Source organism: Pseudochaenichthys georgianus, unplaced genomic scaffold (genome assembly GCF_902827115.2).
Source record: "Pseudochaenichthys georgianus unplaced genomic scaffold, fPseGeo1.2 scaffold_597_arrow_ctg1, whole genome shotgun sequence".
Taxonomy (NCBI): domain Eukaryota; kingdom Metazoa; phylum Chordata; class Actinopteri; order Perciformes; family Channichthyidae; genus Pseudochaenichthys; species Pseudochaenichthys georgianus.
Window position 1 is genome coordinate 66112 of NW_027263156.1, and position 22493 is coordinate 88604.

A 22493-nucleotide genomic window follows, 5' to 3' on the forward strand; every position below is an offset into this window, starting at 1 on the left:
CAGAATATCAGTATGACAATACGAGACCCTCTGTCCTTTGACCATCTTTCCTTAGACCCTCTGCCCTTTGACCCTCACATCGTACAAGGAAAAACTTCCGGAGAAAAGTTTAAAGGGAAAAATTGGAGAAACCTCAGGGAGAGCAACAGAGGAGGGATCCCTCTCCCAGGACAGACAGACGTGCAATAGATTGTATTACGCAAATTAGTCATTTGAGACAAAAATGTCCACTGCAAAAGACTTTGATAAAAACATTATATTAAAAGGTTTTTTTCACAAGTTATTTGGGGTTAAATCTTTCAATCAACTTGGGGGGGGTCGGTTTTTTTTTTTTATCACAGTCTTGGATATGTCAAAGATTAGCAACAACATTTTTTTTTTTGCATTATTAGTTTTTGCACAAAATCAGATTGAACAAAAGAGTTACAAACTAGTCATTCGGGACAAAGATTTCCACTTCCCAAAACTGCTCTAAAAGGACAACAGATTAATGTTTTTTTAAACTTATTGGGGTTAAATCTTTCAATCAACTTCAGTCCGGATCAAAAATACCAAATGTTAAATTATGTTCTGGATTTTAACCCTTGAACTGCCAGTTTGAAAACATGAATTTGCGTTTTCTATGAAAAACATGCACAAAAAGGCAGTTATTTTCCATATAATAAATGTTGGGGGGGTCGGCTTTTTTTTATCACAGTCTTGGATATGTCAATGGTTAGCAACAAAAATATTTTTTTGCATTATTAGTTTTTGCACAAAATCAGATTGAACAAACAAGTTACAAATTAGTCATTCGGGACAAAAATGTCCACTTCCAAAAACTGCTCTAAAAGGACAACAGATTAATGTTGTTTTAAACTTATTGGGGTTAAATCTTTCAATCAACTTCAGTCCTGATCAAAAATACCAAATGTTAAATTATGTTCAGGATTTTAACCCTTGAACTGCCAGTTTGAAAACATGAATTTGCGTTTTCTATGAAAAACATGCACAAAAAGGCAGTTATTTTCCATATAATAAATGTTGGGGGGTCGGCTTTTTTTTTATCACAGTCTTGGATATGTCAAAGATTAGCAACAAAAAGATTTTTTTTGCATTATTAGTTTTTGCACAAAATCAGATTGAACAAAAAAGTTACAAACTAGTCATTCGGGACAAAAATGTCCACTTCCAAAAACTGCTCTTAAAGGACAGCAGATTAATGTTTTTTTAAACTTATTGGGGTTAGATCTTTCAATCAACTTCAGTCCTGATCAAAAATACCAAATGTTAAATTATGTTCAGGATTTTAACCCTTGAACTGCCAGTTTGAAAACATGAATTTGTGTTTTCTATGAAAAACATGCACAAAAAGGCAGTTATTTTCCATATAATAAATGTTGGGGGGGTCGGCTTTTTTTTATCACAGTCTTGGATATGTCAAAGATTAGCAACAAAAAGATTTTTTTGCATTATTAGTTTTTGCACAAAATCAGTATTGAACAAAAAAGTTACAAATTAGTCATTCGGGACAAAAATGTCCACTTCCAAAAACTGCTCTAAAAGGACAACAGATTAATGTTGTTTTAAACTTTTTGGGGTTAAATCTTTCAATCAACTTGAGTCCTGATCAAAAATACCAAAGGTTAAATTATGTTCAGGATTTTAACCCTTGAACTGCCAGTTTGAAAACATGAATTTGCGTTTTCTATGAAAAACATGCACAAAAAGGCAGTTTTTATCCATATCATAAATGTTGGGGGGGTCGGCTTTTTTTTATCACAGTCTTGGATATGTCAAAGATTAGCAACAACATTTTTTTTTTGCATTATTAGTTTTTGCACAAAATCAGATTGAACAAAAAAGTTACAAATTAGTCATTCGGGACAAAAATGTCCACTTCCAAAAACTGCTCTAAAAGGACAACAGATTCAATGTTTTTTTAAACTTATTGTGGTTAAATCTTTCAATCAACTTCAGTCCTGATCAAAAATACCAAATGTTAAATTATGTTTAGGATTTTAACCCTTGAACTGCCAGTTTTGAAAACATGAATTTGCGTTTTCTATGAAAAACATGCACAAAAAGGCAGTTATTTTCCATATAATAAATGTTGGGGGGGTCGGCTTTTTTTTTATCACAGTCTTGGATATGTCAAAGATTAGCAACAAAAAGTTTTTTTTTGCATTATTAGTTTTTGCACAAAATCAGATTGAACAAAAAAGTTATAAATTAGTCATTCGGGACAAAAATGTCCACTTCCAAAAACTGCTCTAAAAGGACAACATATTCATGTTTTTTTAAACTTATTGGGGTTAAATCTTTCAATCAACTTCAGTCCTGATCAAAAATACCAAATGTTAAATTATGTTCAGGATTTTAACCCTTGAACTGCCAGTTTGAAAACATGAATTTGTGTTTTCTATGAAAAACATGTACAAAAAGGCAGTTCTTTTCCATATAATAAATGTTGGGGGGTCGGCTTTTTTTATTTTTATCACAGTCTGGGATATGTCAAATATTAGCAACAACATTTTTTTTTTGCATTATTAGTTTTTGCACAGAATCAGATTAAACAAAAAAGTCACACATTAGCCACTCGTGTCCCATCCACTCCCATTATAACCACATATTTTGATATCTCTGCCATACTGGTATATAATCATGCATTTTATAATGTCAGGGTTTTATATTGGAGGAAAATAGTATAAATGTGTCCCTTTTTACTGTATATCACCAGATGTGACATTTTACCATTGAATTATATGACCTATAAAAACACTGAAGTAATACTATTTTCAACTTTCTCTGAAATCATTTTTAAATCAGCATCAGATGTATCAATGTCAACATTTATTTTCCAAACAGCAAACTGCAATCAACATTCATGAACAAATTAAATTGTCAAAACAGAACAATGATATGTATGAGTGTGTGTTGAATAAAATGAGAGATGGATGAAGATAGAGCAAGTATGTTTGTTAGAGACGGAGTAAGATAGATGGAGATAACAAATAATGTGTGTGTGTGTATGTGCGTGCGAGAGAGAGAGATCAGTTCATCCAACAGAACCTGCAGCAGGGGATTTGGTGCTCTCTGCAGGTGAACTTTTCACACCTGATGCAAATGGTTGCACTTTTCTTTTTTTTCCCAGTGCACATCCAGCACAGTCCCCTCTTTTTTGTGGAGCCGCTTGCGGTTGTGCCGGTGTCAGGGGCAGAGCCGCTTGCGATTGTGCCGGTGTCAGGGGCAGCTGCCGAGGCCTGTATGTCCGCCACTATGGTAACAGCAGCCGGTGTACGAGGTGGATGCTTTCTCCGCATGATTTTTGCAGACACCAGAGATCTCCCCAACTCCTCCAAGAAAAGCCTCCTCCTGAAGGACTTGGCTTGCTTCCAGGGGGGATCCACAGCAGTAAAAAGCACAAATGCGTTGAAGGCAGAGACATCTATCATGTTGTGGAAGAGGACCTGTGGGCACCGATGGGTCATCCTCCTGCAGCTGTAGGAGCCCACAACTACAAAAGATCAATACAAAATTAATACAAATATTCTTTTAAATTATTAACAACTGTATCATGTATTATTTATATACTGGTAATGCCTCCATACCTTGTCTAGGTTGTCGACAGCTCCCTTGCAGTGGTTGTAGTCTGCAATGATCACAGGTTTCCTTTTCTCCTCCTCTGTCACAGCTGGGTCCCTGTGTTTGCTGCTGAGGAGGAGCACGTTTTCCCCGTTTGGGAATGGAGCTCACCGCTGTGGTGTTCTTGGTAAAACCAAAAAGAGAGGAGAGGGCAGCTCTCTGCCTCACCTGCAGGAGTTTGGATGGAAGCTCAGGCTTATTTCTTCGGATGGTTCCGACAAGGGCCACTTTCCTCTTTAGTAGCTCCTGCATATGACGTGAACAAATGGTCACAAGTCACAGTGATCCCTTGGAGCCCCTCTGTCATTTCCAGGACGACACGCTTTCCCTGGCCCACCTCGGCAGCACTGCCAGCAGCTTTACCGGTGTAAATATGGCACTTCCAGGCATAGGAGGTTTCAACGTGAGCGGTGATCCAGATATTTAGCCCATACTTTGCTGGCTTGGTATGTATTGCCGGAGTTTGCAGCGGCCTCTGAAGGGGCAAGCTGCTCATCCACACACACATCTTCACCAGGGTTGAAAAGCATCGGAAGGCGATGTGTCCACTTCTCCCAGAGAGAGCGGATGGGGGCAAGCTTGTCTTCTCTGTGACAGGAAGGTCTCATCAGCTTGTCGTCAAACCGGAGGGTGGTATTCATCAACCGGAATTTGGTGTGGGTCATTGTGTCACGGAAGATGGCACGTCCACTGTGGTCATCCCAGAGGCTGCGGGTGGATTCCGCCCTTGGATTGTACACTCCAGCCAACATCAGGAGACCGATGTACTGCACGAATATCTGTGGCATCCACATCACTCCAGTTTGCCACCGAACCTCCCCCCTGCAAGGTTGTCATGTCGACAATACTACTGATGATCTCAGCAGTGAAAAATAATTGAAGGAGGATTCCACGTCATCAATATTGCTAATGGCATAACGCGTGGGCCCCTGGAACCAAACCTCTAGGCAGCGGGGAATATAGCGCAGCGTATCGTTGTTAGAGGGGACCAGATTTCACCACTTTTTTGATGTCCACCCACTGCCAGAATCTTCTGTTTCCTCTGCATTTTCAGTGGAAGGGTCAGAAGAAGAAGGATCAGACTCCACTACAAACTCCACATCACATTATTCTTCTGAGTTGTTTCTGATTCAGAAGAAGAGTCAAGCAAGCTCGCTGGAGGTTGCCGGCTGCATCACCATATCCCTAGCTTCTTCAACAGAGAAGCGCCTATTCATCTTAATCGCTTGTTGCGTATCACAGGAATTAAACAACCAGCAGCCAAACTACACATATTTATGGATCTGGCTTTGCGCCAGGTGTTCGATTATTGACCTTAGTGCATGTATGGCTGTGTATGTTTGTATGCTAAAGAGACATTATCAAAGCCTTTGAAGTTCCAAACAATTCAAAACAACAAGGTCAAGCTGGATCAAGATCATACCTCTGTTTACCTCCAAGACACATGAAACAGCACAAATGAAAATCAAAATGCCATGAGAGAACAGTTACTCCTACATTCTCACACACATCAAAGGTAAAGAGATGAGGGGAAAATTGCGAATGCTGTAAACTGTAAACAAGACATGACAAGCATGTAATTCAATGTAAAATGTCACATCTGGTCATATACAGTAAAAGGACAAATTGAACTATTTTCCTCCAATATAAAACCCTGACATTACAAAATGCATGATTTTATACCGGTATGGCGGAGAGATCAAAATATGTGGTTATAATGGGAGTGGATGGGACATTTTTGTCTAATCTGATTCTGTGCAAAAAACTAATAATCCACCAAAATAAATGTTGTTGCTAATCTTTGACATATCCAAGACTGTGATAAAAAAAAAAAGACCGAACCTCCCAACATTTACTATATGGAAAATAACTGCCTTTTTGTGCATGTTTTTCATAGAAAACGCAAATTATATGTTTTAAAACTGGCAGTTCAAGGTTAAAATTGAACATAAGTTTAACATTTGGTATTTTTGATCAGGACTGAAGTTGATTGAAAGATGTAACCCCATAAAGTTTTTAAAAACATTAATCTGTTGTCATTTTAGAGCAGTTTTTGGAAGTGGACATTTTTGTCCTGAATGACTAATTTGTAACTTTTTTGTTCAATCTGATTTTGTGCAAAAACTAATAATACAAAAAAAATGCATTTTGTTGCTAATCTTTGACATATCCAAGACTGTGATAAAAAAAGAGCCAGTCCCCAGATATGTATTTTTGGGAAAATAACTCATTTTCTCTGTTTTCATCATGAAAAAAAACAGCGGTTTCATGTTTTCAAAATGGCATTGAAAGGGTTAAAATCCTGAAAATGATTACATTTTTGGTATTTTCCATTAGGGCGGTAGTTGCTTTAAAAGATTGAACCCAAAAACGTTGTGAAAAAAACCTTTTAATATAATGTTTTTATCAAAGTATTTTGCAGTGGACATTTTTGTCTCGAATGACTAATTTGCGTAGGTCGATTTGTTACACAGTGAATTAAAGACCGATTTTAAAAATTGAAATTTGAATTCCACAATAGATTGAGAAAATAGCCTTGTTAACAAAAATTCAGGCCGTTTGCACCAACACCAAACTAAGAGTTATTGCAAAAATGAAAAGTGAAAAATTACCCATATGGACAAAATGTCCACAGTGATACCGGAGGGTTAAGGGCTTTGTAGGCGAGAAGAAGAATTTTAAATGCTATCCTGTGTTCTATAGGGAGCCAGTGTAAGGCAGCCAGAACAGGAGTAATGTGGTCCCTTTTCCTAACTCTGGTTAGTACACGAGCTGCAGCATTTTGAATCAGCTGAAGCCACTTGACTGACTTCTTGGTACACCCTGATAATAAAGAGTTACAATAATCCAGCCTTGAAGTAACAAATGCATGGACTAGTTTCTCTGCATCATTTTGAGGCAAGATATGCCTGATTTTTGCAATGTTAAGTAGATGGAAGTAGGCGGTCCTTGAAATTGATTTTAAGTGGGCGTTAAAGGATAAATCCTGATCAAATATAACACCAAGATTCCTTACAGTCTCACTGGAGGCCAAATGAATGCCATCCATAGTTAGTATATCTTTAGATAATTTGTTTTGTAGATTCTTCTGGCCAAGTACAATAACTTCAGTTTTGGTCGTGTTTAACATCAAAAAGTTTAAGGTCATCCAAGTTTTTAAGTCCTTAAGGCAGTCTTGTATTTTATTTAGACGATTAATTTCATCAGGCTTGATTGATAAATATAGTTGAGTATCATCCGCATAACAATGAAAGTTTACAGAATGATTCCTTATAATATTGCCTAACGGAAGCATATATAATGTGAACAAAATAGGTCCGAGCACTGAGCACTGTGGCACTCCATGGCTAACTTTGGTTTGCGTGGAAGATTCATCGTTGACACGTACAAACTGAGAGCGTTCAGATAGATAGGACCTAAACCAGCCTAAGCAGTTCCCTGTATGCCAACTAATTGCTCTCGTCTTTGCAATATGATATCATGGGTCGATAGTATCAAATGCAGCACTAAGATCGAGCAAAACAAGAATAGAGACAAGTCCCTTGTCTGAGGCTATTAGAATGTCATTTGTGACTTTAACCAGAGCTGTCTCTGTGCTATGATGTGTTCTAAAGCCAGACTGAACATCTTCAAATAAATCATTGTTTTTTAAGTAATCACACAGCTGTTTTGCGACCGCTTTCTCAAGAATTTTGAGAGGAACGGAAGATTAGAAATAGGTCTATAGTTGGCTAAAACCTCTGGATCGAGGTTGTGCTTTTTAAGAAGCGGTTTTATCACTGCTACTTTGAATGATTGTGGAACATAGCCTGATAATAAAGACATATTCATAATATTTAATAAAGAAGTGCTAATTAATGGAAAAAACTTGGTGGGTGGGTGTGCTGGGGTGGAAACACAAACACTAGGGACACTGGCAAGGCTGAACAAACTCGTGAGGAAGGCTAGCTCTGTAGTGGGAGTACACCTGGACAATCTGGAGGAGGTGGCAGAGGGGAGGACGAGGAGGAAGCTCGACAGCATCCTTGAGAACCCCTCCCACCCACTCCACGCAGAGCTAGTGAAGATGAGGAGCACGTTCAGCCACAGACTCATCCCTCCACAACAACGCACCAAACGCCTCGGACAGTCCTTTGTGCCTGTAGCCATCAGGCTGAAAAAGAATACAATTAATCACTGGACATAAATATACACTGTTTCCACAACCCATGTTAACATATTATTAGTAGTAGACCAAAAAGGTAGATAGATATGTCACTATGTGTACAGATGTCCATTTTCACTTCTCACTTGTCACTTTAACTTATTCCGTACTTTATAACTTAGATGACCAAATATGTACATATGCTGACAGTTATTTTGCAGTTATTTTACTCTTATTTTTACTCATCTCCTATTTCATAGTCTTTTATTATTATTATTATTATTATTATCATTATCTTTTTTTTTTTTTCTTGATTTTATTTATTTTTGATTTTATTAATCTGTGTGAATCTTTGCTGTCCTGTTTTTTCACGCTTACCCTGTTGCTGCTTTGTACAACTGAATTTCCCCTCAGGGATTAATAAAGGTTCATCTTATCTTATATTATCTTATCTTAACTTCCTTCCCACCAGTTGCTTGTTTGGAGTATCTGTAGGACAGAGTAACAGAGCTGCCTTCTGGACTGAACTATTCTCTCTGTAATGCAGGGAGATCTTCACAGCTGACCCCTGAAAAGAGGAGTAATTCAAAAGACTCAGTTAATAGATCACATTTGATCAACATTCGAAGTTAACGTTTTCATGCAGAATGTTACTTTATTTACGTTGACGTTTTCCAAAGAACTACGCATCGTATTCTCTCTTGAATGACAATATGCCTGCACTTCACCTCCAAGGTAAATATCACCCGTTATTAACGTTATTACCCGGCTGTTATTGGTATATTTATCTCCGCTACTAAAGTTAGTTTTAAAGACCCCATAAAGCTCAGATTATAACTTGACCCCTGCCTAAAGTCCTTCAGTTCTTCCAACAACACTCAGAGAGCACAATCGTAAACCTTCTGCAAGTCCACAACACATTCAGATCCAGTCAGATAAATGTGATTTATTTAAAAAGAATACATATCTTTTAATATTGAAAGAGACTCAGACCAACATATAAATATGTATTGCAGAGATAGAGAATGAACCAGCAGTGAAGAGAAAGGAAGCCTCTGCTGGGGGCTGAGTTGTTTGAACGTTAGGTGTCTTATCTCCTGAAGTCTGACAGAGAGAGGCTCCCTCTGGTGGATGTTGGGCAGTATTGTGTTGTCTTTGCTCCAGAGGTGTGTGTTGGTGTGTTGGTGTTTCCTGTCACTGTGGGCTGCAGAGCACAGTAGTACACAGCAGAGTCAGACAGCTGAAGCTTCTGGATCTTCAGAGGAACTGATGTCTTGTTGAGATTAGCATCAAATCTGTCTTTCTGGAACTCTGCAGCATTCTCTCGAGTTTCTGAGTAATGCTTCAACATGTACTTTGGGTAACCATTGACTTCTTGTTTGTACCAGAACAGAGAGGGATATTTGTCAGTTGTCTGAAATGTGCAGCCAAGTGTAACTGTGTCTCCTTCAGTAGCGCTGACTTCTCCTGCTGTCTGGGTCACTTCGTCTTGTCCTTTACACTCTGGGGAAGACGAGACCATGCAGAGGAAGAGATGAATCAATACAGATGAAGGATTAAAGGAGAACAATCAGTAGCTTTAAACAGTTACCTAGAAACATGTTGTAGTTTCTATCTTACCAAAGGAGAGAGCAGCAATTAGATTAACGTGTTCATGCAGAATGTTACGTACCTCTTAGAATGGAAACTAACAGAAGGGAATGTAAATAATAGTGTAATGACAGCATGTTGAATGAAGGTGATGATGATGGTCTGTGTTGAACTCTGGTGAATATGGAAGTTCCTCTCTCTTCTATAGTTCAGGAACATCTTAGCTCCTCCCTGCATCTCTCTGTCTCCTCTTAGATCTGTATTTCACTTCTCTCAGTTACACTTCCTCCTGGTTATCATGTTATCATGTGTGTGTCGTCTGCATAGCTTTGGTAAGTTATTTAATTTTTATCCATTAACTAAGCTAGTGGAAGCATGTAGATTTTAAAGAGAAGAGTCCCGATGATGGAGCCTTGAGGAACCCCACAAGTCATATTCGTCCACTCAGATGTTGAGTTACCTACAGTATGGATACAAAGATAAAAACTGTACCCGAGTCCCACCCAGTTTTCCAGTCGGTCTAGTAATATGTTGTGGTCAACAGTTTCAAATGCAGCGCTGAGATCTAATAATACTGACAGTGAGATTCTGCCACTGTCTTTGTTTAAGTGAATGTCATTAAAGACGTTAATTAAAGCAGTCTCAGTGCTGTGTGACTGGAACACATCAAAACAGTTATCAAGTGCCAAAACAGCTTTTTAATTGTTGAGCTTTTTCAATTATTTTAACGGGCCTATAAATGTTCACCAGTGAATCGCCAAAGTTATTCATTTTGAGAAATTTGATGACTGCACTTTTCAGGGCCTGTGGGAATAAATATGAAAAACAGGAAGTGTTGGTGAAGGTCCATCAGGAGTCTGGCACCTGGTGGAATGCTCTCATTGAACATTATTAGGTTAATGTGAGAGATAAGTTAAAGTAACGTGGTGTTGAAGCATCAAATAGAGGAGGCCTCTCTGCTGGGGGTTGAGTTGTTTGAACATTAGTTGTGTTGTTTCCCTAAAGTCTAACAGAGAGAGACTCCCTCTGGTGGATGTTGGGTAGTATTGTGTTGTCTTTGCTCCAGAGGTTTTTGTACAGAGTGTTGGTGCTTCCTGTCACTGTGGGCTGCAGAGCACAGTAGTACACAGCAGAGTCTGTCACTGCAGCAGAGGAGATGATCAAATTGATTCGGTTTGACTTCACTGTAATCTTCAGTCCAGGGATTGGGTTAGTTCCTACAGCGCCAGAAGCCGAGTGTGAGATGAGGAACTCTGGTGGTTCTCCAGGATATTGTCGATACCAGAAGTAATAATCAGCATTAGATCCAGCTTTGTAGGACAGAGTAACAGAGCTGCCTTCTGGACTGAACTCTTCTGTTTTGACTGGAGTCAGATCTGCACAGCTGACGCCTGAGGGAAAGATTAACTCTGTTATTTCATGTTATAAAAGTCATTTTAGCAAAACCACACTCAGAAAGCATTGACACTGATGTTTAATCCAGAGTGTAACTAACCGGATAAGATTGCAAACAACATCAGAGAAAATGGTGAGTTCTGCAGGGACAGCATGTTGAATGAAGGTGATGATGATGGTCTGTGTTGAACTCTGGTGAATATGGAAGTTCCTCTCTCTTCTATAGTTCAGGAACATCTTAGCTCCTCCCTGAATCTCTCCGTCTCCTCTTAGATCTGTATTTCACTTCTCTCAGTTACACTTCCTCCTGGGTAACAGGTCCAAAGGCAGTCTATAAATAAAAAAAGTCAGAGGACCTAGTATTGAACCCTGTGGTACACCACAATTAATCACAGACCAACAGAGAAATTTATTTTATAAAGATAAGAAAAAAAGCAATCAAAACTGAAGTCCTTGATGTGTACCAGTTTATTGAGAGAGGTGATTTAAAGTGTTTGATCAGTTAGTAATAAAAAACGTAGCAATAACAATGACTTGCGTTAATGTAAAGTCAGATTAGTGAGAGGTGTTTCATCTAGAGAGAAATCTGTTTAAAAGGATCTTAATCTAATATGAATGTTGCTTCATCACTCAATATTTAAAAGGTCTTGAACACCACAAAACAAGCTGCTGTTCCAATAGAACCTATGATCACATTGTGCTCAGAGATTAACTGAAACCAATGAGAAAGTGAGAGGACCTAGGATTGAACCCTGTGGTACACCACGTGCAATCACAGAAAAACTTATTTTAAGTTCATGGAGACTACTTACTTTTATTTCAACGTGTGATAAAAGGACAGATTCAAAGGTTGAGTTAAACATTTGAACCTGTGGATGTGAATCAAAAGCAGTCCATGTTTTTGTATACTAGTGAAATGTACATACAGTATCATTCAAATGATCAAGCAGGTAAATGGCATTACTGTATGATCACAAACTATTGATGTTTGTCAGAGAGAGGCTCCCTCTGGTGGATGTTGATCAGTATTGTGTTGTCTGTGCTCCAGAGGTTTTTGTACAGAGTGTTGGTGCTTCCTGTCACTGTGGGCGTCAGAGCACAGTAGTACACAGCAGAGTCTGTCACCGCAGCAGAGATGATCTCCAGATCAACTCGTTTCTCTGTTTTGTCAATGTGAGCAGAGAAATCAGATTCAGTGGGATGGATCCCTCCTGCCTCTGTGATGTAGAGCAGGAACTCTGGTCTGGATCTCTGGTATTGTCGGTACCACTGGATATTGTAGATAGCCCCCTCATATTTACATGTCAGGCTGATGTTTCTGCCCTCTGCAACATGTTCTTCACTTCTTTCTGGCTTTATGCTGTTCATGGAGCCCAGGGCTGCAAAATGAGAATTACTCACGTCAGTTAGTCTGCAGGAGAATTTAACATTAAGAGACTCATCTTTGATCAGTTTGAGATAAAACATGACCAAATGTCTTCATAGATCACAGCGGTTGCTGCCTTACACAATCAAACCTCCAGGTATGAAATCTCTGGCTAATACAGCGGGTTGAATGAGACTTTATCTCTGTCCCAACACTCACCTATGAAGAGAGAGAAGAGTAAACAGAGGTAAAGCAACATGTCTTTGGAGATGTTGAAGTCACACAGTCAGCAGATGAGATCTCCTCCTGCAGAAGTGAAGCAGGAGAACAGCCTCTCTGCTGCTCAGCCCTTCTCCTTAACATCAGATGATTGTGCTTTTAGTTCCTCAAACATCTCACAGCTCATCTCATTGGTTGATATAAACATCAGTGGGCGGGGCCAGAGAATCATTTTTACTGGTTTTAAGCCATCAAAGTACTTTTCTCATATTTAAAACATTTAGTTCTCTGTGTGTTTCACACTGACTCATACATTGAAATGTACAAAAACATAGCAATAACAATGACAGGGGTTAAGGTGAAGTCAGATTAGTGAGAGGTGTTTCGTCGAGAAATAAATCTGCTTAAAAATATCTTAAATCTAATGAGAATATTGATTCACTGGTGTCATTTAAAAGGTCTTGAACACCACAACACAAGCTGCTGTTCCAATATGATATGATCAGATTGTGCTCAGAGTTTAACTGAATCCAATGACAAAGTGAGAGGACCTAGGATTGAACCCTGTGGTACACCACGTGAAATCACTGACTGACAGAAAAATAGAGACACTTATTTTAATTGCTAACAAAGCACTTATATACTAACAAAGGACTGGCTTATCTAAAGTCAGTTCAGTAGCACTTGAAACGTTTTGGCTCTATGAAACCTGATGTACTTATATGATTCTGTTTTCTTCAAGTTTGTATCTTCTTGGAAGTCGAGTGGATGTCGAGGAAGATGGCTGCTTAAATTCGTGGCTCCGGCGCCATCACCATTTATTTTGCTTAAATATCCCACTATCAGTGATACTTTTATCTCAATCACGAGTTATTAGTCCCAATAGTCATCTGTTACATTTAAACATGCCGAATACCAAAAAATCTCCAAAAACCGTAGTTAATGCAACTCAACAACACCTGGTTCTCCAGGCTAATGCTAGCCCGAAGCCTGCGAATATCTCACCGGACATGTCGGTGTTGAACTCAGCTGCTACTGAGCCTACCAACACCGCGATTTTCGAGCTTCTTCAAAATCTATCTGAGGACCAAACAAAGCACTTTACTGACCTTCGGTGAAGCGTGAAGTTTCAGTTACGCTGTCTGCCTGGATGGAAACCTCCGACCCGCGGGGCGTATACGTAGACCATAGATTTTGGACTGCCTTTTTCTTTCTACATTTATTTGTTTCATTCTTTTATTATGCACTGACCATATATGTAGACTGGCAAGTCTTTCTCTTGTATTCCTAGCCAAGCATAATTTGTCCTGTGTGAATGTGTGGGCTGCGTGTGTGGTTGTCGTTGCTGGCGGGGATTGTGGGGTGTCTATTATGTATGGAAAGCCCAAAGAGCCATAATTGTGCATCCGTGCTCGCGGGTGTATGGTTGGCGTGGTGGCCGCGCATGGCCTGTGTTTGTGCCTATATACGCGGGATGGAGTTAAGAGTGTACGGACGCTGATGTAAATAGGCTTGGTGGGAGAGTGCTGGTGCGAGTGTATGCATGTGGGTGTTGGGCAGGCTGTATGGCTGGGCGTATCTCGACATTCCATGTCAAAGTGGTACAAACTATTATCTCATTGTATCTCTTGTTTCGTTATTTCACATGCTCTTACGTTACTTGCCCACATTTGAATTTTTCTCTTGATTATTTGATGTTATTGTAACCCACTCAAATAATGCAGTGAGTTTTTCACCTTGTAATAAACAGCAGCTCCCACTCGGGGCAGCAGAGTCTGCATATGAGGGAGGAGAGGAAGAGCAGGCCAGGTGTGGGTGTTAATGAAGCTCAATGTGTGTGTGTGTGTGTGTGTGTGTGTGTGTGTGTGTGTGTGTGTGTGTGTGTGTGTGTGTGTGTGTGGTGTGTGTGTGTGTGTGTGTGTGTGTGTGTGTGTGTGGTGTGTGTGTGTGTGTGGTGTGTGTGTGTGTGTGTGTGTGTGTGTGTGTGTGTGTGTGTGTGTGTGTGTGTGTGTGTGTGTGTGTGTGTGTGTGTGTTTTTTGGAGCTGCAGTTTTTGTCTTTCCTCACCAGAGAAAGGATTCTAAAGGATTCCACTCTCCAGAAAAAGGACTGAAGGTCATTGGATTACCAGACAGAGAAACTACAGACTACCCGGGTTCGATCATTGTTGTTTTGTCCATGATAGCAGACTGGGTTTCACTGGGGTGGATGAGGGGTTTGTGAAAGTGTTGTATGAATGTTTAATAAAATGCCGGCTATATTAATTTAATATTGTTTTTTCTATTTATATTATCTTCTACTCCTCATTGAAAGCAACCTAGTACATAGAAGTGTTTCATTATTATGGATCTTTGCATGTGTGCTGATGACTCACTACGCTGACGCGTTGCTCAGCAGCTCGTTACATCATTGTCTAGCAATGAACAGATATCACCTGATCTAATGGTTGGTGATGGTGCTGCCCCTCTAGGCAGTTAGAGTTCCAAGATTTGAGTTCTTTGTCCAGTTAAGGACTTATCAGGAATGTTGAGGAGGGACATATCTCCTCACCTTTCTTGGGTTGTATTTGAGTTTGTTTATGTTTTATGTTTTTCTTTTTGGGGAAGGTTTATTTTGGGATCCAGATCACCATATCCTGCTTGTTGAGGTGACTATACTTTATATTGTATTCTTACACTACTCTACTTATGACTAATCTCAATTTGATTTCCATTAATGCCAGTGGACTCAATATCCCACATAAAGGACCACTATTTAGGATGTTTGCATTAGAGAAATATTGACTTTGCCATGAGACAGGAATCACATTTACTCCGCAAGGATGCGGCCCGCTTTGCAAATAGGCTCCATCACCCTATTGTCTTTTTCGTCTGCTCCTACGAAGACCAAGGGTTTGTGATGATAGTTTGTAGGCGCAAGCTGAAATTTGATCTGATCGGCTCTTGGGCGGACAAAGAGGGGAGACTGGCCATTGCCAAGATTCGTCTGGACCGGGCAGAATATAGCATTGATTTCTGCTCCCAACACTTTTGAGGCTGGCTTTTACGACCAATTAACCAGAACAGGATCTCACAGGCTTTCGTCTGGTTATGGGCGCAGGTTTAAATGCAGCATGGGATAGCAACATGGATAGAACGGGTGGGGCAGAGAGTAGAGACCAACGTCTCGCTTCTGATGCGTTACGCCGGTGGGCGGCCCAAACAAATATGATAGACATCTGGCGTGTGACGAATCCCTCCATAAAAGATTACTCTTTTTTTCTCAGGTAGACATAAATCCTTTTCTAGGATAGATTTTTCTCTTTGCGTCCAAAGATCTATTTCATAATGTTCGGAAGGCTTTCTATATACCAGTTACATGGACTGATCACAAACCCATCTACGGTTCTGTCACACTTAGGGCTGTCCCCACTAGAGCTCCCAGATGGCGTTTTAACTCCTCACTGCTGCGTGACGAAACATACAAGTCTCAGTTTGAAACTAACCTCCGCGAGTTTTTGGGGTTCAACAAGGGGTCAGTGTCTGACCCGAGACTTTTGTGGGAGGCAACAAAGGGCTTTATTAGAAGCAACACCACTCTGTACGCATCCACCCGAAACAAATTGGAAGCATTAGAACTAAAGTATGCTGCTCTCGATGCTAACTTCCAACACCATCACAGCGCTTCTGTTGCTCTCCAAAAAGACCTGATCAAAAAGAAATGAATTCTCTCCTCAGACGCCGTTCAGAATTTCTTGTGCACAGAACCAGACAGACGTACTACTTCCACTCCGCCAGACCTAGCCACCTGCTGGCCTCGAGGCTTCGGACCAATGAACATGTTGCTAATATTTTCAGTGTTAAATCTATAGATGGCACTGTTCTAACCGATCCCAAGAGCGTGAACACCAGCTTTGTTCTTTCTACAAGGATCTGTACAGTTCGGAGAGTGGCTTTGTCCAGTCTGAATGCGATGATTTTTTTAATAATATCCAAATGGAATCTCTTTCTGTCAGCGACTCTGAAATCTGAATGCCCCCATCACACACCACGAAATGAGAAAGCAGTAATGGCCATGCGTAAGGGCAGGTCGCCAGGCCCAGATGGTATTCCACCCGAATTCTATCTCACCTTTTGGCCCTTGCTCGGCCCCTTGCTTGTAGAGATGATATTATTTTCTATTAGGAGGGTTCATTTTTGAGAGACGTCAACACTGCCCTGTTATCCTTGCTTCTTAAAAAAGGCAAGGATCCGACAGAGTGTGCTAGTTACTGGCCCCTCTCACTCTTAAACACTGACGTAAAGATCTATGCCAAAGTGCTGGCTAGGCGCCTTCAGTCTCACATGACGAATCTAGTACATAGCGATCAGACAGGCTTCATCAATCCAGGCTTGCCGCTGACAATGAAAGGAGGCTATTACACATCATAGATGGGCCCAACATCTACCTTCCCAAGCTGCAGTTCTCTCACTTGATGCGATGAAGGCCTTTGACCGCCGAGAATGGCCCTTTTTGTGCTCGGTACTCGGGGCAATGGGCTTTGGCGCCCCTTTTATTAACATGGTCAAGGTGCGATAAAAAAACCAACAGCTATAGTGCTTATAGGCAAGGTATGCTCCCCATCTTTGCTATCTCGAGAGGATCAAGGCTGTCCGCTAAGCCCCTTGCCTATTTGCGCCTGTCACTTGAGCCGCTGGCACAGACCATTCGTCAGTCACCCACGTTATGCCCAATCTCTATTAATGGTACGCATCATCATCTTTCGTTATATGCTGATGATGTGCTATTGTATTTGGGCAATGCTGTACAATGTATCCCAAGAATACTGTCTATTGTCGCTCGATATGGTCAGCTTCTGGGTTTAAGATAAATTGGCAGAAATCTGCTTTGATGCCACTGAACCAGGCAATGAGCAATGCTCATCCATCTATCCCAGTTGTCAAAACTTTGACATACCTGGGGATAGACGTTTTCCCTATTGCGCAGGTGTCGTTGCAGGTTCGGCCCCATTGTATCACAATTGCTGTCTGATGATTGGTGGCCATCCCATTCAGTTTCCTCAGTGGAAAATGAGAGGGGGTTCATATACTGGGGAACGTCTATGGAGATGAAGGTCTGTGTTCGTTTCAGGAGCTGCGTACAGAATTTGATTTACCTCGTTCCTCCTTTTTATTTTATTTACAGTTGAGGTTGGCTTTAAGGGCTAGCGGTGTTCCATTGCAAAGTCCTCTCTCACCACACCCGCTGCATAACATTCTACACTCCACTAGAGGTACAAGTGGCCTTGTTTCCAAACTTTACTGGTTCAATTCACAACACGCTTATAGACCCCTGGCGTCTATAAGCCGATGTCCCAGATCTGGATCCAGAGTTTGATTGGGATGAAGTCTGGTCCATATACTAATAGCTTCTAGGAATCCTGACCACCAGCACATACATTATAATGTCACTCATAGAGTTTACCTTACGCCTAGGAAGCTTTGTTTAATGAAAATAATTGCTCATCCAAATTGCACTCTATGCTATTGGTACTTATCTACGTATGTTCTGGGAATGTCCGCTAGGGGCCAGATTCTGGGAGATGGTTGCCTCCAATGGTGTAGTGGGCGTTGGACGTGGGGTACGCCGTACCCCCACTTATTTGAAGGATGATTTTTTTTTAACAGTCTAATAAATATAAATCATTGCCAGTGTTATCAGTTGCAAGTGTGTATTTGTTGTAATAATGACGAAAACATAATAGACAGATTCACAGTAATTATAATAAAAACGTATCTCAAGCTTTTATGCAACTTGATTTGGTGTGTGTGTGTGTGTGTGTGTGTGTGTGTGTGTGGTGTTGTGTGTGTGTGTGTGTGTGTGTGTGTGTGTGTGTGTGTGTGTGTGTTGTGTGTGTGTGTGTGTGTGTGTGTGTGTGTGTGTGTGTGTGTGTGTGTGTGTGTGTGTGTGTGTGTGTGTGTGTGTGGTGTGTGTGCTGTGTGTGTGTGTGTGTGTCACGAGCGCGTCCATAGTGGGTTTAACCCTGACCAAAAGGCGAGCACTATTAGCCGGGCTTACAGCAGCAAAACAATTGGTTGCGACTCAGTGGAAGCCTCCCCATTCCCTCTCACGTAAGGTCTGGGTTCTAACATATCTAGAACATATCGTATCTAGAAGTGTCGACAGCCCGGGTACACGGGACAAAGGAGTCAACAATAGACGATGTGGACTCGCTCATTGTGAACCTCAAGAGCATATTAGGATAACTATCTAATGGGGATGGTGATCTGGATGGGTCGGGCGTGGGTGGGCGGGTTAGGACGTCACTGGGTTTTGTTTCTTTCTTAGTTTTGTGCTGTTTTTGTACTCTATTGCATTTATGTTATTGATTACATTTAAAAATGTGATCAAAAAAAAAATGTGTATCTTCTTGGTCGAATGCATTGTAAGTCGCTTTGGATACAAGCGTCAGCTAATGCAATGTAATGTAATGTTGAGTTCATTAAGACTACTTAATTGTATGTTAACCTGTGGTGAAAGGCCAGATTCACTGCCTGAGTTAATGATTTGAACCTGTGGATGTGAATCAAAGGCATTCCATTGTGTTTTGTTTAGTGTGCAGCTGCTCCTCACCTGTGGGATTCCCTCCCAGACCACCTGAGGACTCCACAGACCACTGCGCCTTCAGGAAAGGCCTAAAAACCTTTCTTTTTAAAAAAGCTTTTGATTAAACTTTTGTTTATTTTTTATTATAATTATGCCTCCTGTAGCACCTTGGGTTTGCTGTTAGTGATGAAAGGTGCTTCACAAATTGAATGTATTATTATTATTATTAGTAGTAGGGAACAATTGTTCATACATTTCACACCGTCAAGCAGGTAAACTACATTACTGTATCATCACAAACTATTGGTGTTTGTCAGAGAGGCGCCCTCTGGTGGATGTTGGGCAGTACTGTGTTGTCTGTGCTCCAGAGGTTTTTGTACAGAGTGTTGGTGCTTCCTGTCACTGTGGGCCTCAGAGCACAGTAGTACACAGCAGAGTCTGTCACTGCAGCAGAGGAGATCTGCAGATCCACTCGTTGCTTTCCTTCAGACAGGTCAGTGAAGAACCTGGTGTCCGATCCAAGTGATTCTGCTTCCTTTGTGAAAACTAAGCCCTGAGATAGACAGGAGGAACTCTGGTGGTTCTCCTGGATGTTTGTCGATACCAGAAGAAATAATCACCACCCAGCTGTTTGTTCGGAGTATCTGTAGGACAGAGTAACAAGGCTGCCTTCTGGGACTGAACTCTTCTGTTTTTGACTCTGGAGTCAGATCTGCACAGCTAGGCGCCTGAAGGGAAAGATTAACTCTGTTAATTTCATGTTATAAAAGTCATTTAGCAAAACCACACTCAGAAAGCAAGAGTGCAACAAACCTGATAAGATTGCAAAACATATCAGGAGAAATAGGCAGAGTTCTGCCAGGACAGCATGTTGAATGAAGGTGGTGATGATGGTCTGTGTTGAACTCTGGTGAATATGGAAGTTCCTCTCTCTTCTATAGTTCAGGAACATCTTAGCTCCTCCCTGAATCTCTGCCGTCTCCTCTTAGATCTGTGCTTTCACTTCTCTCAGTACACTTCCTCCTGGGTGACAGATCCAAAGGCAGTCTATAATAAAAGTCAGAGGACCTAGGATTGAACCCGTGGTACACCACGATTAATCACAGACCAACAGAGAATGGAATTTTTAAAGATTAAAAAAAAGGTAATCAAAACTGAAGTCCTTGATGTGTACCAGTTAATTGAGAGAGGTGATTTAAAGTGTGATAAGTCAGTGAAAAAAAACGTACTAATAAGAATGACGGGCATTAACGTGAAGTCAGATTAGTGAGAGGTGTTTCATCTAGAGAGAAATCTGTTTAAAATTGTTTGTAGCCTTTGTTGAACCAGGTGAAGCCCCTTGAGATCAAAAGATCTCTTTTTAAAGGGTGACCTGCAGGACATTAGTTTCACATGTAACATAGAAACAACAGAACAACAATAAGGAAGACATACAACATAATGTACAGGGTACAGTTTACAAAACTCTGTTCACAAGTGACAGGTACCATGAGTATCAAACAGCATGGCACCCAGCCGAGTTTCAAAGTGATGCAGGGGAACCAAAGCGCTCAGTTTCAAACAGGTTTGCAGACTGTTCCAAGTCAGTGGAGCTGCTCATCTGAAAGCTTTCTTCCCTCAGACAGTCCGAGCACTTGGAACATTCAATAAAACAAACATAATGAGATCTCAGGCAATACGTACTTTCAATTCGTCGAAAGATCAGAGAGCAGATATAAAAAGGTAGTTTACCAGCATGGCTTTATAGATGAACTGTACAATGACTGAGCCTCCGTACAGAGAGTGAAGGCAGACCTGCCTTGGCATACAGGGTACAGTGATGAGTGAGTGCTTTACAGTTAGTCACACATCTCAGAGCGCTGTGATACGCAGCATCTAACTGGACCAGGCAATGGGCAGGTGCATTCATATAGACCAGATCCCCAGAGTCCAGCACAGGTAAAAGGTCACAGAGCCTTTTCCTGGCTTCAAATGAGAACAGGACTTGTTCCTGTAGAAGAAACCTAGCCTAACCCTCAATAATGTAAAGGCAGATTAGTGAGAGGTGTTTCATCTAGAGAGAAATATGTTTAAAATGATCTTAATCTAATAAGACAGGTTGCTTCATCACTCAATATTTAAAAGGTCTTGAATACCACAACACACGCTGCTGTTCCAATAGCACATATCATCACATTGTGCTCGGAGATTAACTGAATCCAATGAGAAAGTTAGAGGACCTAGGATTGAACCCTGTGGTACACCACATTAAGTCACAGACCTCAAAGAAAAACTTATTTTAAGTTCATGGAGACTACTTACTTTTATTTCAACCTGTGATAAAGGACAGATTCAAAGGTTGAGTTTAAACAATTTGAACCTGTGGATGTGAATCCAAGGCAGTACATGTTTTTGCATAATAGTGAAATGTACATACAGTATCATTCAAATGATCAAGCAGGTAAATGACATTACTGTATGATCAACAAACTATTGATGTTGTCAGAGAGAGACTCCCTCTGGTGGATGTTGATCAGTATTGTGTTGTCTTTGCTCCAGAGGTTTTTGTACAGAGTGTTGGTGCTTCCTGTCACTGTGGGCTTCAGAGCACAGTAGGTACACAGCAGAGTCTGTAGTGCAGCAAGGAGATCTGCAGATCCACTCGTTGCTTTCCTTCAGACAGGTCAGTGAAGAACCTGGTGTCCGATCCAAGTGATTCTGCTTTTGCTTGTGAAATTAAGCCCTGAGATAGACAGGAGGAACTCTGGTGGTTCTCCTGGATGTTGTCGATACCAGAAGAAATAATCACCACCAGCTTTTGTTCGGAGTATCTGTAGGACAGAGTAACAGAGCTGCCTTCTGGACTGAACTCTTCTGTTTTGACTGGAGTCAGATCTGCACAGCTGACGCCTGAGGGAAAGATTAACTCTGTTATTTCATGTTATAAAAGTCATTTTAGTAAAACCACACTCAGAAAGCAAGAGTGTAACAAACCTGATAAGATTGCAAACATATCAGAGAAAAGGCAGAGTTCTGCAGGGACAGCATGTTGAATGAAGGTGGTGATGATGGTCTGTGTTGAACTCTGGTGAATATGGAAGTTCCTCTCTATTCTATAGTTCAAGAACATCTTAGCTCCTCCCTGAATCTCTCTTTCTCCTCTTAGGTCTATATTTCACTTCTCTCAGTTTTCTTTTCATTCATCACGTGTGTGTCCCAGGATGGAGCCTTGAGGTACACCACAGGTCATATTCGTCCACTCAAATGTTGAGTTACCTATAGAAACCAAAGTGTTTTCTGTCCTTTAGGATTCAGACCAGTGCCCGAGTCCCACCCAGTTTTCCAGTCGAGTCTAGTAATATGTTGTGGTCAGATTCAAATGCAGCGCTGAGATCTAATAATACTGACAGTGTCAGGGTTTGAGTTTTTGTGTGTCTAGTTTTGGGGTTATTTTGCTGTTCTGTCCTCCCTGTCGTTAGTTTCCCTGGTGTGTCTAATTGTCTGATTGTGTTCACCTGTTGCCCTTGTGTTTCTCCTCCCCTGCCCAGCTGTTTCTCGTCTCGTGATTACCCCCTCCCTGTATTTAGTCTTGTCTCTTCCTGTGTTCAGTGTT

The 22493-nt window shown here is 40.9% G+C and overlaps 1 pseudogene and 2 gene segments (V, D, J or C); all 3 read right to left on the reverse strand.

The window, feature by feature from the left end:
• LOC117443387 (T-cell receptor alpha chain V region RL-5-like) overlaps positions 1-10932 on the reverse strand; it is a 48844-nt gene extending 37912 nt beyond the window's left edge. Inside the window, 3 exon segments of the V gene segment in view lie at positions 4708-4711; positions 10460-10749; positions 10854-10932. Coding sequence covers positions 4708-4711; positions 10460-10749; positions 10854-10908 — 349 coding nt within the window.
• On the reverse strand, positions 3033-4672 carry LOC139433547 (piggyBac transposable element-derived protein 4-like; annotated as a pseudogene).
• Positions 10933-11731: 799 nt separating the features above from the next.
• Positions 11732-13350, reverse strand: LOC117443385 (T cell receptor alpha variable 12-3-like). The segment is given in 2 exon segments: positions 11732-12132; positions 13344-13350. Coding segments are annotated over 2 exon segments (408 nt in total).
• Positions 13351-22493: the final 9143 nt, after the last annotated feature.